Here is a 16494-nt window from a genome sequence, read left to right as displayed (position 1 = left end):
GAGCAATATTCGGTCACATTAACTAATTATTACGAGAACGTGAGAAAAGATTACATCATTCTCTACCATTCGGTCTCTGGCATCCTGTCATCGGTGCCTGTCTCTGTCTGCTTTGATCGCCGGCTATTTATTCATTTAATAATCCGTCAACAAAAAAAAAACACGGCTTTCTTTATTAGATGATAAAGTCCTGCGAACATGAGATCAACCATCAGACCACTGGTAACCATCAGTCTGGTCGCCATAGCAGCTGCAGAGAGACCGTGAGGAGTCCCTCGTTCGGAATGGACAGCAGCGGATGAGGTGACGTCACGTCGCTATGGTGACCCAGGCAGTATAAATAGTGAAGCCCGACCCGCGAGCTGCGCACACTGACTCAAGCAGCATCAGCAGTGAGGTAAGACTGAGCTCCGCGGTTTAACATCTTTGTATAATTCAGGTCTCTAAACTATATTTCCATATAATTTCCATTATATCAATATTGTTATCTGAAACGCCTTCAAATATAAATAAACTTTTATCGCCATAGACGTTCTACGTCACTTGCGGAAGCTTGTGGCCACGATGTGTTCGCAACCACTTCCAATGTTAATAAATCAGGTGTTGTGGTGCAGAAAGGACTACATTGGGATGTGAAGGAGTGCTATGTAGCTAAGTTATTTTTCTGACCAGTTCTGTTCGCAGTTTGCTTTTAAACGATGCCTGTAGGAAGACAGACGGGAGAATGGGAGGGGATGCGCAATGGCCTCTTAATCTGGAAGAGAGACTGTCCTTACTCCTTGTAACAAAGTTGGTTTGCTGCATATTGTCACGCTTGCGCTCAAAATGCGCCACGGTGGAAATTGTGCTTAACGGAAAGCGGAATTGTCACAATTTTCGACAAATGTGTTGAAATGTAGAAAACTACTCTGTGCGAGCAACGTGACTTTGTAAGCTCGCAGCGCTGCATCTGCGGAAGTAGGCTGGACTCCATGTTATGTAATCCGCTGCACGAAAACCAAGCTGTATTTCTCCCTTAGCTTAGCAAAAAACGCTAAAACACTGAGGTTTTTAAAGAAAAGTCATGATGGAGAGTCCCACAGAGTGGCTTCTTGGTCATATTGTTTCACGTGTGCATCACGCAGAGTGATAACACTGGTGCTGAGACGAATAAATGAAGCTACGTGCCTGCTCTGCTCTTCACCATGAAGTCTGACGACGTTACACACTCGAGGGATGAATGGGATTCCGTAGTCACGGGATTTAGGGGCCAGAGTGACGAGAAACAAAGTGAATAGGAATGACTTGATATAGGGGGTAAAAAGGCAGGTTAAAACTCGTATTATTGTATTCCTTTGATGCAACCGTGGGGCAGAGAAAAAGTGGCGCAGTGTCGCGTGATTCTGCCGCAGTTTGACACGACGCTTGACGGACCTGTTGACGAGGCTTGTTGACGAGGCCTCGTTTTTATCTGAAAGCATTTAGGCATTTTTTACTGCATTAAAACTGATAAGAGAAGGGACGTTGTGAAAAATTAAACCATGGATAATTTTCTCTCGTGTGGTTTTGGTAGCTTACAGGAAGATGCAGCCATGTCAGACTGGATGAAGGTCATGACTCGAGATGATGAAGGGCACACCAGGCCCAGGGCTGCTTCACTGATGTGAATCGACATTTTGTTTTTAATCTCAGTAACTTCGTATTTTTCTCATTGCAGCTTACCTAACACCATACTGAAGTGAAGGTTGCAGGCAGTAAGCAGCATCTTAGCATTAGCTATGACCTAGCTTGCTTGTAAAGGCCTCAAGCATGTAGTAGTAGAAAATAAAGTCTTATTCGTTCTTTAAGTAAATATTTTCTATTCTCTTGCTTTTTTGGATATTAAAACATATTTACATCAATAACTTATCACTATTTTGTCATTTTTAGTAATATTAACAAGTCATGTTAGCTAATTTGGCTCCTCATGCTAATGATGTCCATACATATAATAACAGTTTGTGTTAGCTCACTTTGCTTATACTTAAGAAAAGGCTACAAACTTACAAATACCTTCTGACTACCACTAATTAGCCTGTTAGCCAATGAGAGAAGTCACAGCTAACCTAAGCTACCATAGCACTGAAGGATGTGAATAGTCCCTGCCAGACATGGCAGGTTGCTGGTACAAAGGTATAGCAGGCTCTTATAAGTGCATGTGTTTTTCTCACATCTGCTTCTGTCGGCTAAAGCCTTGCTGCAAAAAGCATAGGGTAAAGCAATGATGATGGCCCTGAAGTTGCTGCTCTCTGCTGGTCAGCCGGATGAAAGATGGCGATTAGGTTTTTCTCATGCTTACAGAGAAGACCGTTTTTGCTGTTCCTCACCAAGAAAGTGCCTAGCTTTAGCTTTAGCTTCCATCTTTACAAGTTTCAGAACGTGGCTCCCAGATACACCTCCTACTCATGGTCATTTACATACTCGACTCATTCATTCCCTCTGAGCTAGTTCTAGATGAACTGAGTTTTCCCCCCTGAGTGGTGGTTTGGTTAGTATGAGTGTCGCGTTTGATCATGCAGCAGCGCCTACGAACCAGTCATTGACTCGGCTTTGTGCGAGAGGAAGAGAGACTCAGAATGACTCAGCGTTCTTTGCCTAACTGTCACCACTTTTAGGAAATGAGCCATCCCACAGGAAAGAAGGTTCACACATGGCGCCGTAGCTCAATAAAATCCTCTCAGTGGAATATTCCAAATTAGCCTGTAAAGTTGCAAAGAAATGTGAGAAACATCACATTGTTGCTCATATTCTTTCTTTTCCTTTGCTTTGTTGCCACGTATACTTCTTCCTGAATTTCTGCATTTTGTTACACAACACATCTGCAGAGTTTTCTGGATGTTGTAGCATTTTTTTATTTAAAACAAATTTAATTTACAGTATTATGGTGCAATATCTGCTTTTTCTTAGTATTGTGCCAGTTTAACTAATATTTGTAGCAACATTTCGCTACAGCAGGAAACACAGCCCATGTGGGGTCAGTTAGAAGCCAGACGCATCCTTGTAAACTTTGACTGTGTTTGCAAATTTTAGACAAGTGATGTGATGGTGATGAACATTTGAGTGACTCGTTCAAAGCCGCAGAGAGACATCTCTAAGGCGAGAATAAAAAACAAGCAGACATGGTGCTGAAGAGGAGGTGAGAGAAACTGTAAGTAAAGGAAAGTTCTTTTTGTTGCACAGAAAAAGAAAAATCCGACTCCAAAACTCCGAAAGAGGCGGGTCGGAGGAAAAGACATTACCTAATTGGCTATTCTGCAATGTCTCTGTCCAATCGACCCACTGCAGTGGAAAAACACTGAGGAGAAAGAGGGTGTGACAGAGGAATAGGAAGCTGGGGGAAGGTTTGAATAGCCAAGGGCGGACGAAGGAGAAAGGCTGGGGGGTGGGGCGCTCTGGTGTGGGAAAGTGAGGATGCACTCGGGTCAACTTGCTCGCATTCACTCACCCTGGTGAAATCTCCAACCAGTGCATAAACTGAGGCAAAGTTAAGAAAAGAGAAAACTTGATGAACTAGGGAATAGGTAAGGGTTTGCAGGAAATAGGACGAATGAGTGCAGTGAAAATGCTGCATCATGTTTGTCTCTGATCCTCTCGCGCATGCAGTTTTTAAAATCTGCACCACCTGGTGCAGTCTGGGGAATTTAACCTTTTTTGGTCACTGGCTATGAGTCATTCCTCCCCCCAGTGGTCCCTGAAATTCATCCCTCCTGCTGTTTGTGAGCTGAAAATGGGCCAGAGCTTGGGGGAGGGGAGGTTGTGCAAAAACAAGAGAATCAGATTCAGCGGCCGCTGAGGGGTCAAATTTAAGCTATAGGGACTCACTGAATTTTAATGATTGTATCTGGATTTGGGGTCATGAGAGAGGTCATGTCGGAGTAGTTGTGGGTCAGACAGAAGAGGGGAAATGGATCAGAATATTGGGGGTTATCTGGGACAGACTTATGCAGATGAGAGGGAAGATCAGTAAAATGCTGTATAAAGTTGTTGGTTCTTTCGTGTTTGAGTTTGCTGTACTACATTTCCCATAATTCTGTATTCCACATCTTTTCTTTTTCATACCTTAATCATTTAATTGAACCTACTTTCAGTTGGAGCAAATGATACCCTGAAGCTTTGTCTTATTTTCCTGACCTGCCTTCATTGTCAGATCTGAACTGAAGGTTTTTCTTCACCCTCCTTTCCTTCCTTATCGAGGAAACTCCAGAACAAAAAACAATAGTAACAGCTTATATCTTGCGGTGTTTTGCCATTATGTCCTGTTTTTTAATTGCCTCCTCTTCTAACATATTAATGAGTGCCAGCAGACTGGAAGCTGCAGCCATCAGTGTGTTACCTCGCTACTCTCCACCACACAATGGTGTCTCTGTGAGCGGTTCAGAGTGAGTGCAGTCTGAACACCAGACTGCGGCTAACTGTGCCATCTGTTGAAAAGAGGCACAACTTCAGGGTGAAGTTAGTGAATATAACCCTTGGAACGTTTTATATCTGCTTGCTACGTAAAATCTGGGATACATTTGTATTTTAAGTTTACTTAGGTTAAGTTTAATTACCAGATTATTCCCATTTATGCATCGAGACATATACCCCTAACTAGCTGAGTTTAGTAAACTCTTAGAAAGTTAAGCCATCAGGGCAGAAAAAGGTCTGATAATTGCATCTTTAATAGAAAAAAAGCATAAACACTTTACACCACTTGCAAATCTGGTTTACGTTTAGGTTTCATTTGAGGTTTTCAAGCTGATTTTAAAAGTCAAAAATAATTATTGGCGATCAGACAATGCAATAAAGTTGCATTGTTTAATTGCCATTAATTGGCTGCATGCAAACATGATATGAGAAACTTTTCTGCAAAACAGAACTTCCTTAGTACCCTATTAAAGATATTTGCATTTATGCTTCTACTTTTTGCAATTATTGTCTCTTCGATGAAAAATTCTTCCTTTTTTACAAACTATTGCAACTTCCATCCTCCTTCCTCCGTGCCCTTCCATTTACCAATCCCTCAAACGGCCTCCGGGCAGCACTGAAGGACACAAACGGGATTGCTTCGTCAAGTGTGTGCAGGTTTACATGCATGACGTGCCTCGGCGTGTCGCCTCATCAGGGAAGCGGTGAAATTAGGACATTTTCCACATCTGGAGCCACATGTTTGAGATTCAGCTTCTTGTTCAGCAGAAATTTCCACCTGCTTTAAGATGCAGAACGGACCACACACTGTTGGATCGGTTGTCAGCGGAGCGGCCATTTTGTTCTGGGAACCCAGGGCAACTGCTTCTGTGCAGAGAAAAGTGAGACGTTGGTATTCATGCAGGAGGAGAGGAAGCAGATTACAGGAGGAGGAAAGCTTCCCTTGAATTTTGTGAAAACACGAAGTGGAAACAGATCTGTCATGATGTACACACACTCTCCTGTTTGTCACTCCTTTAGTGACCTTGTGTTACGGATGCTGGCTGCAGAACATAAAATGGCTGCTCTACCTTGAAGAAAAAACAGAATAAAGCACAGAAACAAGATCATAAAGAGCCTTTTGGATCAATCAGAGAACATAATAGTTAATAGCAGTTCAATAGTTGACTCCAGGTGTGAAAAAGTACAGTATCGGTGTCATTACGGTCACAGGATACTCCAGATATCATCAGCATCATTGTGTGTGCTGTTCTGTGAGGTAAAATTCATGACTTGTAATCTGGTTACCCCTGCAGTCTATTTAAAGTACTCCCACAATGCATTTCAGCGGATTGACAGCTTGTACCCAATGCCCCAACACACAACAGATTAGGAGATTAGAGTAGCTGAAAATGACAAGCCGGTGCCACCTTACCTGTTCCACACACACACACACCCACACACACCAAGCTGAAGTATTTTGGACACATATTGTTGATATATTAATATGGTTTTCTGTTACAGACGCACTAATCAGGCATTTTTAAGCCGGTTTTCAGTTTTCTAAAATGTCTGACCTGCCCATCATTATTTTAAATGACTTAGTTTTTATTCTGTGGACTAAAACTCAGGTTCTTTGATAGATGAATCTGATCTTTACTAAACTCAAAGTGTGTCAGAAATGATGGGGCTTCTTTGATGCAACTAATAAAAAGAGGGGAGAACAAAAACCCCAAAGATTTTTAATAATTTGATCTGCAGATAAAGGCAAACTGGCTGATTTGCAGGCTCTGGCCAATTTATTAGTGCATTTCATTTTCAGCTGATGCTGCACTGCAGTATTTTGTGTATTTAGCCCTAAATGGGTCACAAACGGTCACATGATTTCCTCAAAGTTTTATCATGTACTATAATATAACCATCATAATCATCTATACTTAACTCATAAGCAGAAATATTAAGGAATACCATGAATACTTAGCAGATTATGTAACAATCTCCATGTTTTAAGCAGATGCAGTCCTGCTTAGAGTTGAATCAAAAGGGACATGAAGGTGGTTGATCCTGCAGATGAATGAACTGTATGAAACGGCGAGGAAAAGCAGAGAGAAGAGGAGGTTGAATAGTTGTGTCACAGCCAGACCTTCCCCTCTGCTGGGCTGGCGGACACGTCTCTTCGCTGCGCTGCATACCAGCCGCTTCCTCCCGGCCTTCGGATCGCTTTGTTTTCTAAACATGCCCCTGCATGGTGCAGCTCCTCCACGCCTCAGCAGAGCAGGCTGGGGAAACGCAGATTTTAATGGCCTGTATTTTTACCTCCTTCGTTGATGTCAACCAGAGCCGCAGAACCTGGTTGTAACGAGGTGTGAGCTGCTGCCGGCCTGTCCTCAGGTCACTTGTAGCACAGAGAAACCTCAGGCGCTGTGTTTTCATCAGAAATTACACACAAGGAAGATTTCTGCATGGCTCAATTCTAATGCACATTCCTGTGCTTGATTGCAGAGAGGATTTTTAGAGATATGATGACAACTGCATATTGCTATTGGCTCTAACTTGAATCTGTGGAGTTTCAGCCTACCTGATCATAGAAAAATACAGATTTCATTTAAACAAATCAAATTTTCTACATTTTCACAAATAGAGCATGTGGCTCAGAATTCACCTTTACCTACACAATCTGTAATTTTTTCACTATTTTCTTTTTATTTTCATATTACTCAGGCTTGTTGTGTAGAAAACAGAGTTTATGGGTTGGTAGCAACACGATTTACCAGTCCGACCTGATTAGCTAAACTCGTTTAAGATAATCGCTTTTGTTAAAGCCCTCACAAATCATCTTGTTTGTTTTTTTTTTGTCACCCCTGATGTCTGTTGTTTAAACTCAATGCTGTTAAAATGTTGACATTTTAGGTTAGTTTACGTCAGTCATTTGGCTTGTGTTGATTCTGACCGGCGTTTGTTTTGTTGTGCAGGTAACTCCACAGCCCCTAAGCAACATCAACCATGTCAGACCTCTGTGTTGGAATCAATGGGTGAGTTTGAACCTCATGTTTTATAAGCAGGATCAGAAATGACTGTCAGGAAAAGGAAAGGGTCAAGTGGTGATGGTCACTTCTCAAAGTTATCTGTGAAATATCACCTTCTGACACCGTCACTTTTGTCCCCAACATCAGGGAAAGTATTTAAATGCGCAGTTGAGTTTACCTTTTAGCATCATTTTTGAGATTCTCACAAAGTACGATGTACATATGTCTCATGACAACTATTATTTAATGTTGATAAAGATTTAAAAATCGGATGTTTGACATCTATCTGTCCATCTCCGCAGCTTCGGTCGCATTGGCCGCCTGGTCCTGAGGGCATGCCTCCAGAAGGGCATCAGAGTCGTAGCCATCAACGACCCCTTCATCGACCTGCAGTACATGGTGAGAGAGCTTTGTGTTTGTTGGGTTGCAGCACAGATGTCAAACTCCAGTCCTCAAGGGCCACTGTCCTGCAACTTTTAGATGTGCCTCTTCTGCACCACACCTGAATAGAATAATTAGGTCACTAGCAAGGCTCTGGAGAACTGATCTACACAAGGAGGAGGCAATTATGCCATTTCATTCCAGTGTTTTGTACCTGTGGCACATCTAAAAACTGCAGGACAGCGGCCCCTGAGGACTGGAGTTTGAGACTCCTGGGTTACAGCATGCTATCACACTTTCACTGTAGAAGTGAAAGTGTGATAAAAGCAGAGATGTGGAAGAGTCACATACTTAGAACCAGGGGTGTCAATTGGCACCGGCCACTGGTCGAATTCAGACAAATGTATGGAATGGTGAGAACAAAGGATAAAAAGTGCCCAGAAAAATATGTCAAACTAACTGATATGTTTACCCTACAACCTTCTACTGCTGGAGTAGCTTCAGGGCCCGAGAAGGAGGGAGAGTTAGCGATTCAGGGGATTCATCGTCTGAGGATGAGGAGAGAGACATGACCGAGGGACAGATTGAGGTCAGAGGTCAGATTAGCTGCTGCCAGCCTGGTAAGAAGGAGTTCAAATGTTCATAAAGAATTAGGGATGTGCGATTTTAATCATTAATCAATTTTTTGGATTTTGAAGATTACATTTTTTTGGAACATCTACAACTTCTATTTATATTTATTTGGACTTTCAATGCAGGTTGTATTAGGGCCAGGCTATGATATTTTTAGTTATAAGAAGGAATCTTATGATAATACATTTGAAATAATGCAAAAAAAGTCATAATTTTATGACAGCTGCAACATGGAAAATGAACGAGGAATGTTGTGCCTGGCCTTAATGCTCATACAAAATCACAGAAGGGATAGTAAGAGCCTCATTTTGAAAATATTTTCTGACTTTTCCTTATTAGAAAAGAAAATGAGCAAAAAAAAAAGATTAAAATCAGATCTGGTGTGAAAAATTCTTTAATTTTATTTTGAGATATATCTTCATGTAGGGAGGGGGAAGGTGTGTGTAGGTGCGTGGGGGTGTGCGTGTGTAGGCTTGTGTGTGAGTGGCAGCTGACTCGCAGTCAAAAGAACATTGTAATAACACAGGAATGATGATGGCCTGTGGAATGAGCAATGACCATGTTTTGGCATGTAATAATAACAATAATTCTGAATTAAACAGAAAAAGTAAAAAAAAAAAAATAGAAGTTAAAATGATTAGAGACACATCTTCACTAATTACCATCTGGGGAAGTTGTGGCCAAAATGTATAAACGCTGAATATAGGAAATAATGTCAAGACTTATTCTATTCAATTAGACTTAAAGCATAAAACCAGAATATCTGAGCAGTAACTTCAGCAATGTGCTGTTGCATTATGTTAGTTAAGCTGGTGGCAGAGAACAAAAACGTTTCTCAAGAGGAGTCGAGGAAAGAACAGAAAGTTAAAAGTCGGTTTCTTAATGAAAGGATTGAGAGGCGATTTAATGTGATGAAGCTTGTTAAAGCGACTGGAGGTCTAGACTTTCAGTAACTACCCACGATTGAGGGTTTTGATGTCACACATGCCATCCAGCTGTGGCACAACAGGAAAGAAAAACACTCAGAATCTGGATCTGAATCCAGAAACTAAAGAAAAGACTGAAAAGTGATTGTTGTGGTTAAAGTTTGATGTTTGTAAATGTTTAAATATAACTTATTGCACTACCCCACTGTTAAGTGGGGTCTGTATAAGTACATATGGATGCTAAGCTTCTTGTCAATAAATTGTTTTTCTTACAGAAAAGAATGAATCATGTGATTTATGTAATTTGATTGTACCGGTGGGAGTTGTAACAAAAATGAAAAACAGTGAAAAATGGCTAGTGAAACGTTTGAGTGGTTGATAAAACATTAAAAAATTAATTTCCACCCATTCATTGAAGTTGCAGATTAGTTTTGTTTCGCCATTAAAAACAGTAGATCTTCCATCTTGTGAGTGGCATTTGCCCTTTGTGAATCAATCCAGTGTTTGAAAAATTAATTTGGTCAACTGTTTTAATGCAAATTATATGGATTCATTTTAATATTTTACAATAACAACAAAATAGAAAAGACAACAACTAAGAGGACAATGATTTAAACTGACATTAATTCACCTCTTGGAGTATTCAAGTATATCAAACCACCGCATTTAGCTTAAATTTAGTGAGAGTAACTAAACTGTATATTTATATGATCTGTTTTTTTATTTTAATTATTTAAAAGGTATATATAAAACTCTCTGAACCCCAGTATTAGATGTTTTTTTTTTTGTTGTTAACGCTGTTGAAAATGTGTAGGTCTTTAGCCCTAATATTGCTAAATGTCAGATATTGTAATAAAATGGCAACAATGACATCCAATCCAGATACTTGTTCTCTGAAATGGCTAAAAGTCACACATGCATATTTTTCTATACCAAGTATTATTGTAGGTTAATATTAGTTTTATATAGAAATATCTTTCACGTTAAATGTTTTAAAGCCAAATCAAAAACTACAGCTTGTGAAACTTTTCTCCGTGACTCATTATTTCTTGCCCTCCCTTTCATAGGTCTACATGTTCAAGTACGACTCCACCCACGGCCGTTACCATGGCGAGGTCTCCCATGATGGTGGCAAGCTCTACGTTGATGGCAAAGCCATCTCTGTTTTCCAGTGGTAAGTGAAGACGCTTGATTATCCTTCAGACTTCCTGGCATCTGCAGATTCCAGGAGGCTGATGTGGTGTTGGACTTAGCATACAGTGTGATTATGAAGATGGTTATTGTTTTAGACAGATTTTTTTGAGCGAATATTGTGTTGTTTTTTTATGTGTGTGAGTGAATTCCTGGCTTTGGAATGAGGCTTTCTGCTTCACTGTCTGCGGCAGCTGTTGGTTTAGCTCATTGTGTTTCAGAGTCTCAGCTCTGGCGATGGGAAAACCGACAGGACGGTTATAGAGGAGACATTCCAGCTTCACGACACATAAACCTTCCTGTCAATTTACATACCAAGGACCTGAATGCTAAATTCAGGATCTACTTTTCTCACTCGGATAGAGCCAACACAGATTCATTTGCCGCCGTCTCCTTTGTTTCCTCCAGTATGAAGCCTGCTGAGATCCCCTGGGGCAACGCTGGCGCCAAATACGTCGTCGAGTCCACTGGAGTCTTCCTCAGCCTGGAGAAGGCCAACGTACGTACACACAAAGAAACGCTCAGCGGATTACCCACGGCAAAGAGGGATGACTCGCTTTCTAACCTCCTTTTTCATCATGTTTCGAACTCAGGCTCACATCCAGGGGGGTGCACAGCGTGTGGTCGTGTCCGCCCCCTCACCTGATGCCCCCATGTTTGTCATGGGAGTTAACGAGGACAAATACGACCCGTCCTCCATGACCATCGTCAGGTAATGATCCCTTTGAATATTATTTCTAACTTGCAGTATTTTACAAGCCTGTGTGAGTAATGATGCGTTTTTATCTGGTTCTGTATAGTAATGCCTCCTGCACCACCAACTGCCTGGCTCCCCTGGCCAAAGTCATCCACGATAACTTTGGCATCGAGGAGGCTCTCATGGTAAGAAACACCTGATAGTCCAGTTAACTCGGTTTGTTTGGGGACCAAAGTTGCAATATTTGTTACATTTTCAGTCGGTGTGTTAGTTTTCACATTGCACACCTCCCCAAACAAACTGGACTTTCTAGCTGAACAGACTAGAGTTTGACTAAACAGGCCTGGTGTTATCCGGATATTTCGCTGCATTTATATATTTTTGGTAGTCTTAAAGGCGTCAGTGCTTCACCCAGTGTAACTCTGCCTCCTGCAGACCACAGTCCACGCATACACAGCCACCCAGAAGACAGTGGACGGCCCCAGCGCCAAGGCCTGGCGTGACGGCCGCGGCGCCCACCAGAACATCATTCCAGCTTCCACCGGCGCTGCCAAGGCTGTGGGCAAAGTCATTCCTGACCTCAACGGGTACACGACTGACTGCTCTGCTGCTAATTCTGTCAGAAAGCATAAAGCAGCAACGGAAAAGGGTCTAATCTTTCTCTCTCTCTCTCTTCTTCTAGCAAGCTGACAGGAATGGCTTTCAGGGTGCCAGTGGCGGACGTGTCCGTCGTGGACCTGACCTGCCGTCTGTCCAAGTCCGCATCCTACGCCGAGATCAAGGAGGCCGTCAAGAAGGCCGCACACGGACCCATGAAGGGAGTACTGGGCTACACTGAAGACCAGGTATTTCCCTGAACCTTTATCTCTTTATTTATATAAAACTGAGATCTGTTTGTAATCTATAACGTTGGTGTTTGCCAGGTTGTGTCCTCTGACTTCGTCGGAGACACCCACTCCTCCATCTTCGATGCTGGCGCCGGCATCTCCCTTAACGACAACTTTGTCAAACTCATTTCCTGGTGAGTTTCTAACATATGCTAAGCCTGTAGAGCAAGAATCCTTCCTAATCTAATGAGATGCACTGAAATAAAATTAAAATTAAGGTCAACTTTTACTTACCTTTGTTTTTCCTTCCAGGTATGACAATGAGTACGGCTACAGCAACCGTGTTGCTGACCTGCTGCTGTACATGCACTCCAAGGAGTAGACACTTCCTGTCCTGAGAGGAAGTGAGCAAAGGGACCACCGCTAACCATCATGAATCCTTCCCTTCTTTTACACAAAAGCTCCACCCATAGCCAAATCATAGCATCTTCGACCCCTTTAGCTCTACTACAGTATATGTAGGCAGCAGCAAATGTGTGTTTGAGTGTTTTGAGTTCATCTGTGTTTTCCTTTAATGACAAGGCGACAATTTGGTGAAAGTATTTGTGTCCGTGTTCCCCGTCTCCAACTCCCACGGCTGATTTAGATGTGTAATTATGACTGAGTACTATGGTAACTTCTGTATCCATCTCACTGTTAGTGTGATTTTAAAAGCTTTGTCACCAGAGAAAGGAGGAACCTGAGCGGCAGACCTACTGTAATTATGACTCAAGAGTTGGAAAAAATAAAGTTTGAAAAAACCCTTAACTCCTCTTTCATGGTCCAGCTTCATTTCTTTAGAATGGATTAAATGTGTAGTTTGATGTCATATGAACTTTCTGAGAATTTAGGTGAGGAAAACAATCTGTCATATTTTAAATTTACGTTTAGTTTGTGTGTAAAATTGACTGAAAGGGCTAAAAGATGCAGATTTTAAAGTAAACTTAGTGGCTGAATGCCTAAATACACCAAACAAATCCAGGAAAGCTTAAAGATGATGTTTACGAGTATTGCTTCAAAATATTAATACTTCAGAACCACAAATCACAGTAGCTGGATTGGCTAGTACCATTTGAAATCCAGCGACAGTGGATGAACTGGGCTTTAATCACAGCTTTGTTCACACATAAAACAAGAGGAGAAACCAGTCCTAGACGAAACGAACAGGATAAAGCAGCAACGATTTGGTCAAAGTGCCAAGTTATTCATTCAGGCGTTCATTTTCTGGCCAGCCAATCAGCTGAGAGAGGATACATTTGATAGAGAATAGCTCATTCTTAAAATACCGTGGGCATATAACATCAGGTAGAAGTAAAAAGCACTCTTTCAAAAGTAATTTACAACTGTAAACCTTTGCAAAAATAACAGTTTGATTGCAACGTATGGCTTACTTTTGTTTTAAAAAAAATTACACACACCCCCCCACACACACACACCAGAAAGATGTTTTAAAAAAAAACAATAGTCTATCTTCTGAAACTCAAAACAGCTGAATATGTTTCATAAGGTAATTATCGTACTTAATTTCTCCACACAGCCTGCACACTCACTTCATTAGGCACTCCTGTCCATACTTAACACTAACCCATCTTCAGCTGGCTACTTCCGGTTATGATTATAGATCATAACGCGGAGCTCAGATTCTCCACACCGCAAAGTACCAAAGCAGTTCTGAAGGAAACAGCGGGTCTAACCCTCTACTTGCTAGTTGTACCTAAATAAGTGTCCGGTGAATGGATTTATTTTGGTCTACATTCTTCACCTTTGATCAAGAGTTTAAAATTGTAATACTAGAGAAACACCAACAGGTGGAGCCAAAATCCTTCTGTGTGTAAACCCACTGACCCAAGAAAAGTTCATCTAACTGCGGTAGTTGATACATACAAACCAGTTGCATCTGTTTTATGCAATACTTGGAAAGTTTTGTTTTGACCTTAAAGATCAAATACCTAGATTTACCTTTATAAACAGTGGACCTTTTCATGAATAAATATATTTTAGGGCCATGTTGTAACTCTCATCATCAAATATAGCATAATCCCCGCCCCCCCAAAAAATTCAATATCTCAATATATGCTTAGAAAATGTTTATATTGACTACAAGACTACAAAAACAAAGGATACTTGCTTTGTTTAATTAATTTTTTCTTTTCTGACTATACTTCCTGGTGAGGACTCCAACCCAATGGAAAGACTCTTTACTTTATTCCTCTTAGATGCTTGTGTTTTGGTCTTAAATCTTAGATTTGTAAGGAAAATGCATTAATGGTTTGAGGGGCAGAGTTGAGAATGTGAATTTTGTCCACGGAAACAAACACAAAGCTGCTTTTGGTGGATGCAGTGATAGTGAGGGCACCGTGTCCTCACTGGAACAAGTATTGCAATGCAGTGCATCCTCTGTCATGTAGGAGGTGGATGTTCGCCCCCAGACAGCAGGCTATATGAGACAAGAAGGTGCCGTTTGTGACCAACAGAACCACCCTCACTGCAGTGCGACACCTGCTGGATGAAGAAGGTATTGCCATCAAACAGCTGACTAAGCTGGTAGCATCAGAAATATGTGCCTGGCCTTTATGTTTCTGTACAGATCACACAAGCTTAAAGGGTAATTATCAATATATATAAACTACTGGTCCTATTTGTACTAATGAGAAGGTACTAGCATTTTATTTTTTACAAAGACTTTAATTAGGTGTATTTTCCCTACTTACAATAAAAAGTAGGGAAAAATGTGTTGTTTTTTTTATCATAGAACTTTGACAGAGATGTCCAAAACGACAAACACCACTATACACACACCATATGAAATTTAAAAGCACAAATTGTTTAATTTATTTATTGCAACAGTTCTTTGGTGAACAGTTCACTTATACTCGTACTTCCTACAGCATTTTAGTGCAATCTAAACTTCCTGATTACACTAAAAGCAAATGAGGCACTCGATTATCCGCGTGTCTTCTGAAAAATTCAAATCCTGTGCTTTACATGTAGCCTGATATTGCCGTCAGATCTCCAAGACTACGTCGAATTCGGTAAATTTGAATCAAATATGGAGGAGACAACCTTTTACCAAATGCTCAAGATTTGATTGGCTTAACTTCTCTTTGCCTATTATAGACGTTGCTGTTTACATGCTAAGCTCTATAATCTCTCTGCCGTGCTACTAATGCACAAGTTGGAATATGATAGATGTACAGTGTCCACCTGCTGTATTGGCAAATACAATATTATTGTATTGAAGTAAAAAACCTCTGATGCTTTTAATTCCAGTGCTGCTGACCATCTTTGTGATCAGAAGGACCAGAGTCTGTCATCACTTTGATTGTTTTAGCCAATTCAAAGAATAAAATCATTGTAAAATATGTCTTTGAATTGTTTTCTGTCAAGATGACATTACGGCTGAGTTAGTTACCCAGACGTCGTTCATGACATACTGTTTATTTACAGTGGCAAGGTTTCAGTGCTGCCGGAGCGTTTTCTTTTCTTTCACATTTTTGTCACATCACACCACAAATTTCACAAATCTCTGGTTTTATTGGGATTTTATCTGACAGGCTCACAAAAGAAACAAATGAAATTTCTATTGAATTTCTATTCAGACCTCTGAATAAAACGGAGTGCGACCAGTTGCCTTGCGAAGACTCCTTTATAGTGAACTCGATACCATGTTAAAAAAGGACTTGAGACTGGGGGGAAAGTTCACCTTCCCACAGGAACATCAGCTGCAATGGCACGGTTCAGACCACATTCATGTGTTTGAAGGGCCCAGTTAAAGTGCTAAGTCCAAATTAGAATCTGATGTCCACAGACAACCCTCCATGCAGACTCACTGATCTTGAGCTAATTGGCAAAAAAAATAAAATAACCCGTATAATTATAAAGCTGTTACAGACATAACCCCCCAAAAAACTACATCTTTGGCTGCATCAAAAAGTTGCCATGTTTCCTTCTCCATCCACCTTACAGGTTTGCACTAATTTGTGTTGCTCAATCTTATGAATGATAATAATAATAAAAAATACATCTCGAGTGGTTTGTGACAAACTCTAATAAAGCTAGTGAAGCTTTTAACAGCACATTTGTACATCATCTCACACAAACGATTTTTAATTAGGACCATTTGAATAAAATGCAATAACATCAGATCTTGTAAGACCACATTACAACTGGATTGAAATAAATTTGTATTTATTTATTTCAAAATCTAAACCAAGTCTGTTTATTCCTGGTTATTTTCCACCAGCACGGTGGCAAAACCAAATCGATCAAAGCGGCTCACGCAGACCATAAACACTGCTGTTCGCTGCCATCTTTATTCATTCATTTAGAAATGCACCGGTGAAATCTGAAGAAGGGTCAAATTTTAATCC

General features: G+C 40.8%; 1 protein-coding gene across 1 annotated transcript; it reads left to right on the top strand.

Moving 5' to 3' along the window:
* Nucleotides 1-254: 254 nt before the first annotated feature.
* Nucleotides 255-12898, top strand: gapdhs (glyceraldehyde-3-phosphate dehydrogenase, spermatogenic). The gene is made up of 11 exons (XM_032558642.1): nucleotides 255-397; nucleotides 7377-7436; nucleotides 7733-7829; nucleotides 10438-10544; nucleotides 10970-11060; nucleotides 11155-11273; nucleotides 11362-11443; nucleotides 11694-11845; nucleotides 11941-12103; nucleotides 12182-12279; nucleotides 12398-12898. The coding sequence occupies exons 2-11, from the start codon at nucleotides 7408-7410 to the stop codon at nucleotides 12465-12467; spliced, it is 1008 nt and encodes a 335-aa protein (XP_032414533.1). The 5' UTR covers nucleotides 255-397; nucleotides 7377-7407; the 3' UTR covers nucleotides 12468-12898.
* The last annotated feature ends 3596 nt before the right edge of the window (nucleotides 12899-16494 follow it).

The sequence above is a fragment of the Xiphophorus hellerii genome, chromosome 3 (genome assembly GCF_003331165.1).
Source record: "Xiphophorus hellerii strain 12219 chromosome 3, Xiphophorus_hellerii-4.1, whole genome shotgun sequence".
Classification (NCBI taxonomy): Eukaryota; Metazoa; Chordata; class Actinopteri; order Cyprinodontiformes; family Poeciliidae; genus Xiphophorus; species Xiphophorus hellerii.
Note: the sequence above shows the minus strand (reverse complement) of the source record. Positions and strands in the feature narration are given on the sequence as shown.

What these genes read in the sequence shown, in the direction of transcription:
- gapdhs (XM_032558642.1), top strand. Translation starts at nt 7,408, where the DNA reads ATGTCAGACCTCTGTGTTGGAATCAATGG. An exon ending in TCCTCCATGACCATCGTCAG is followed by an intron (nt 11,274 to 11,361) that starts GTAATGATCCCT and finishes GGTTCTGTATAG; the next exon opens with TAATGCCTCCTGCACCACCA. An exon ending in GCATCGAGGAGGCTCTCATG is followed by an intron (nt 11,444 to 11,693) that starts GTAAGAAACACC and finishes TGCCTCCTGCAG; the next exon opens with ACCACAGTCCACGCATACAC.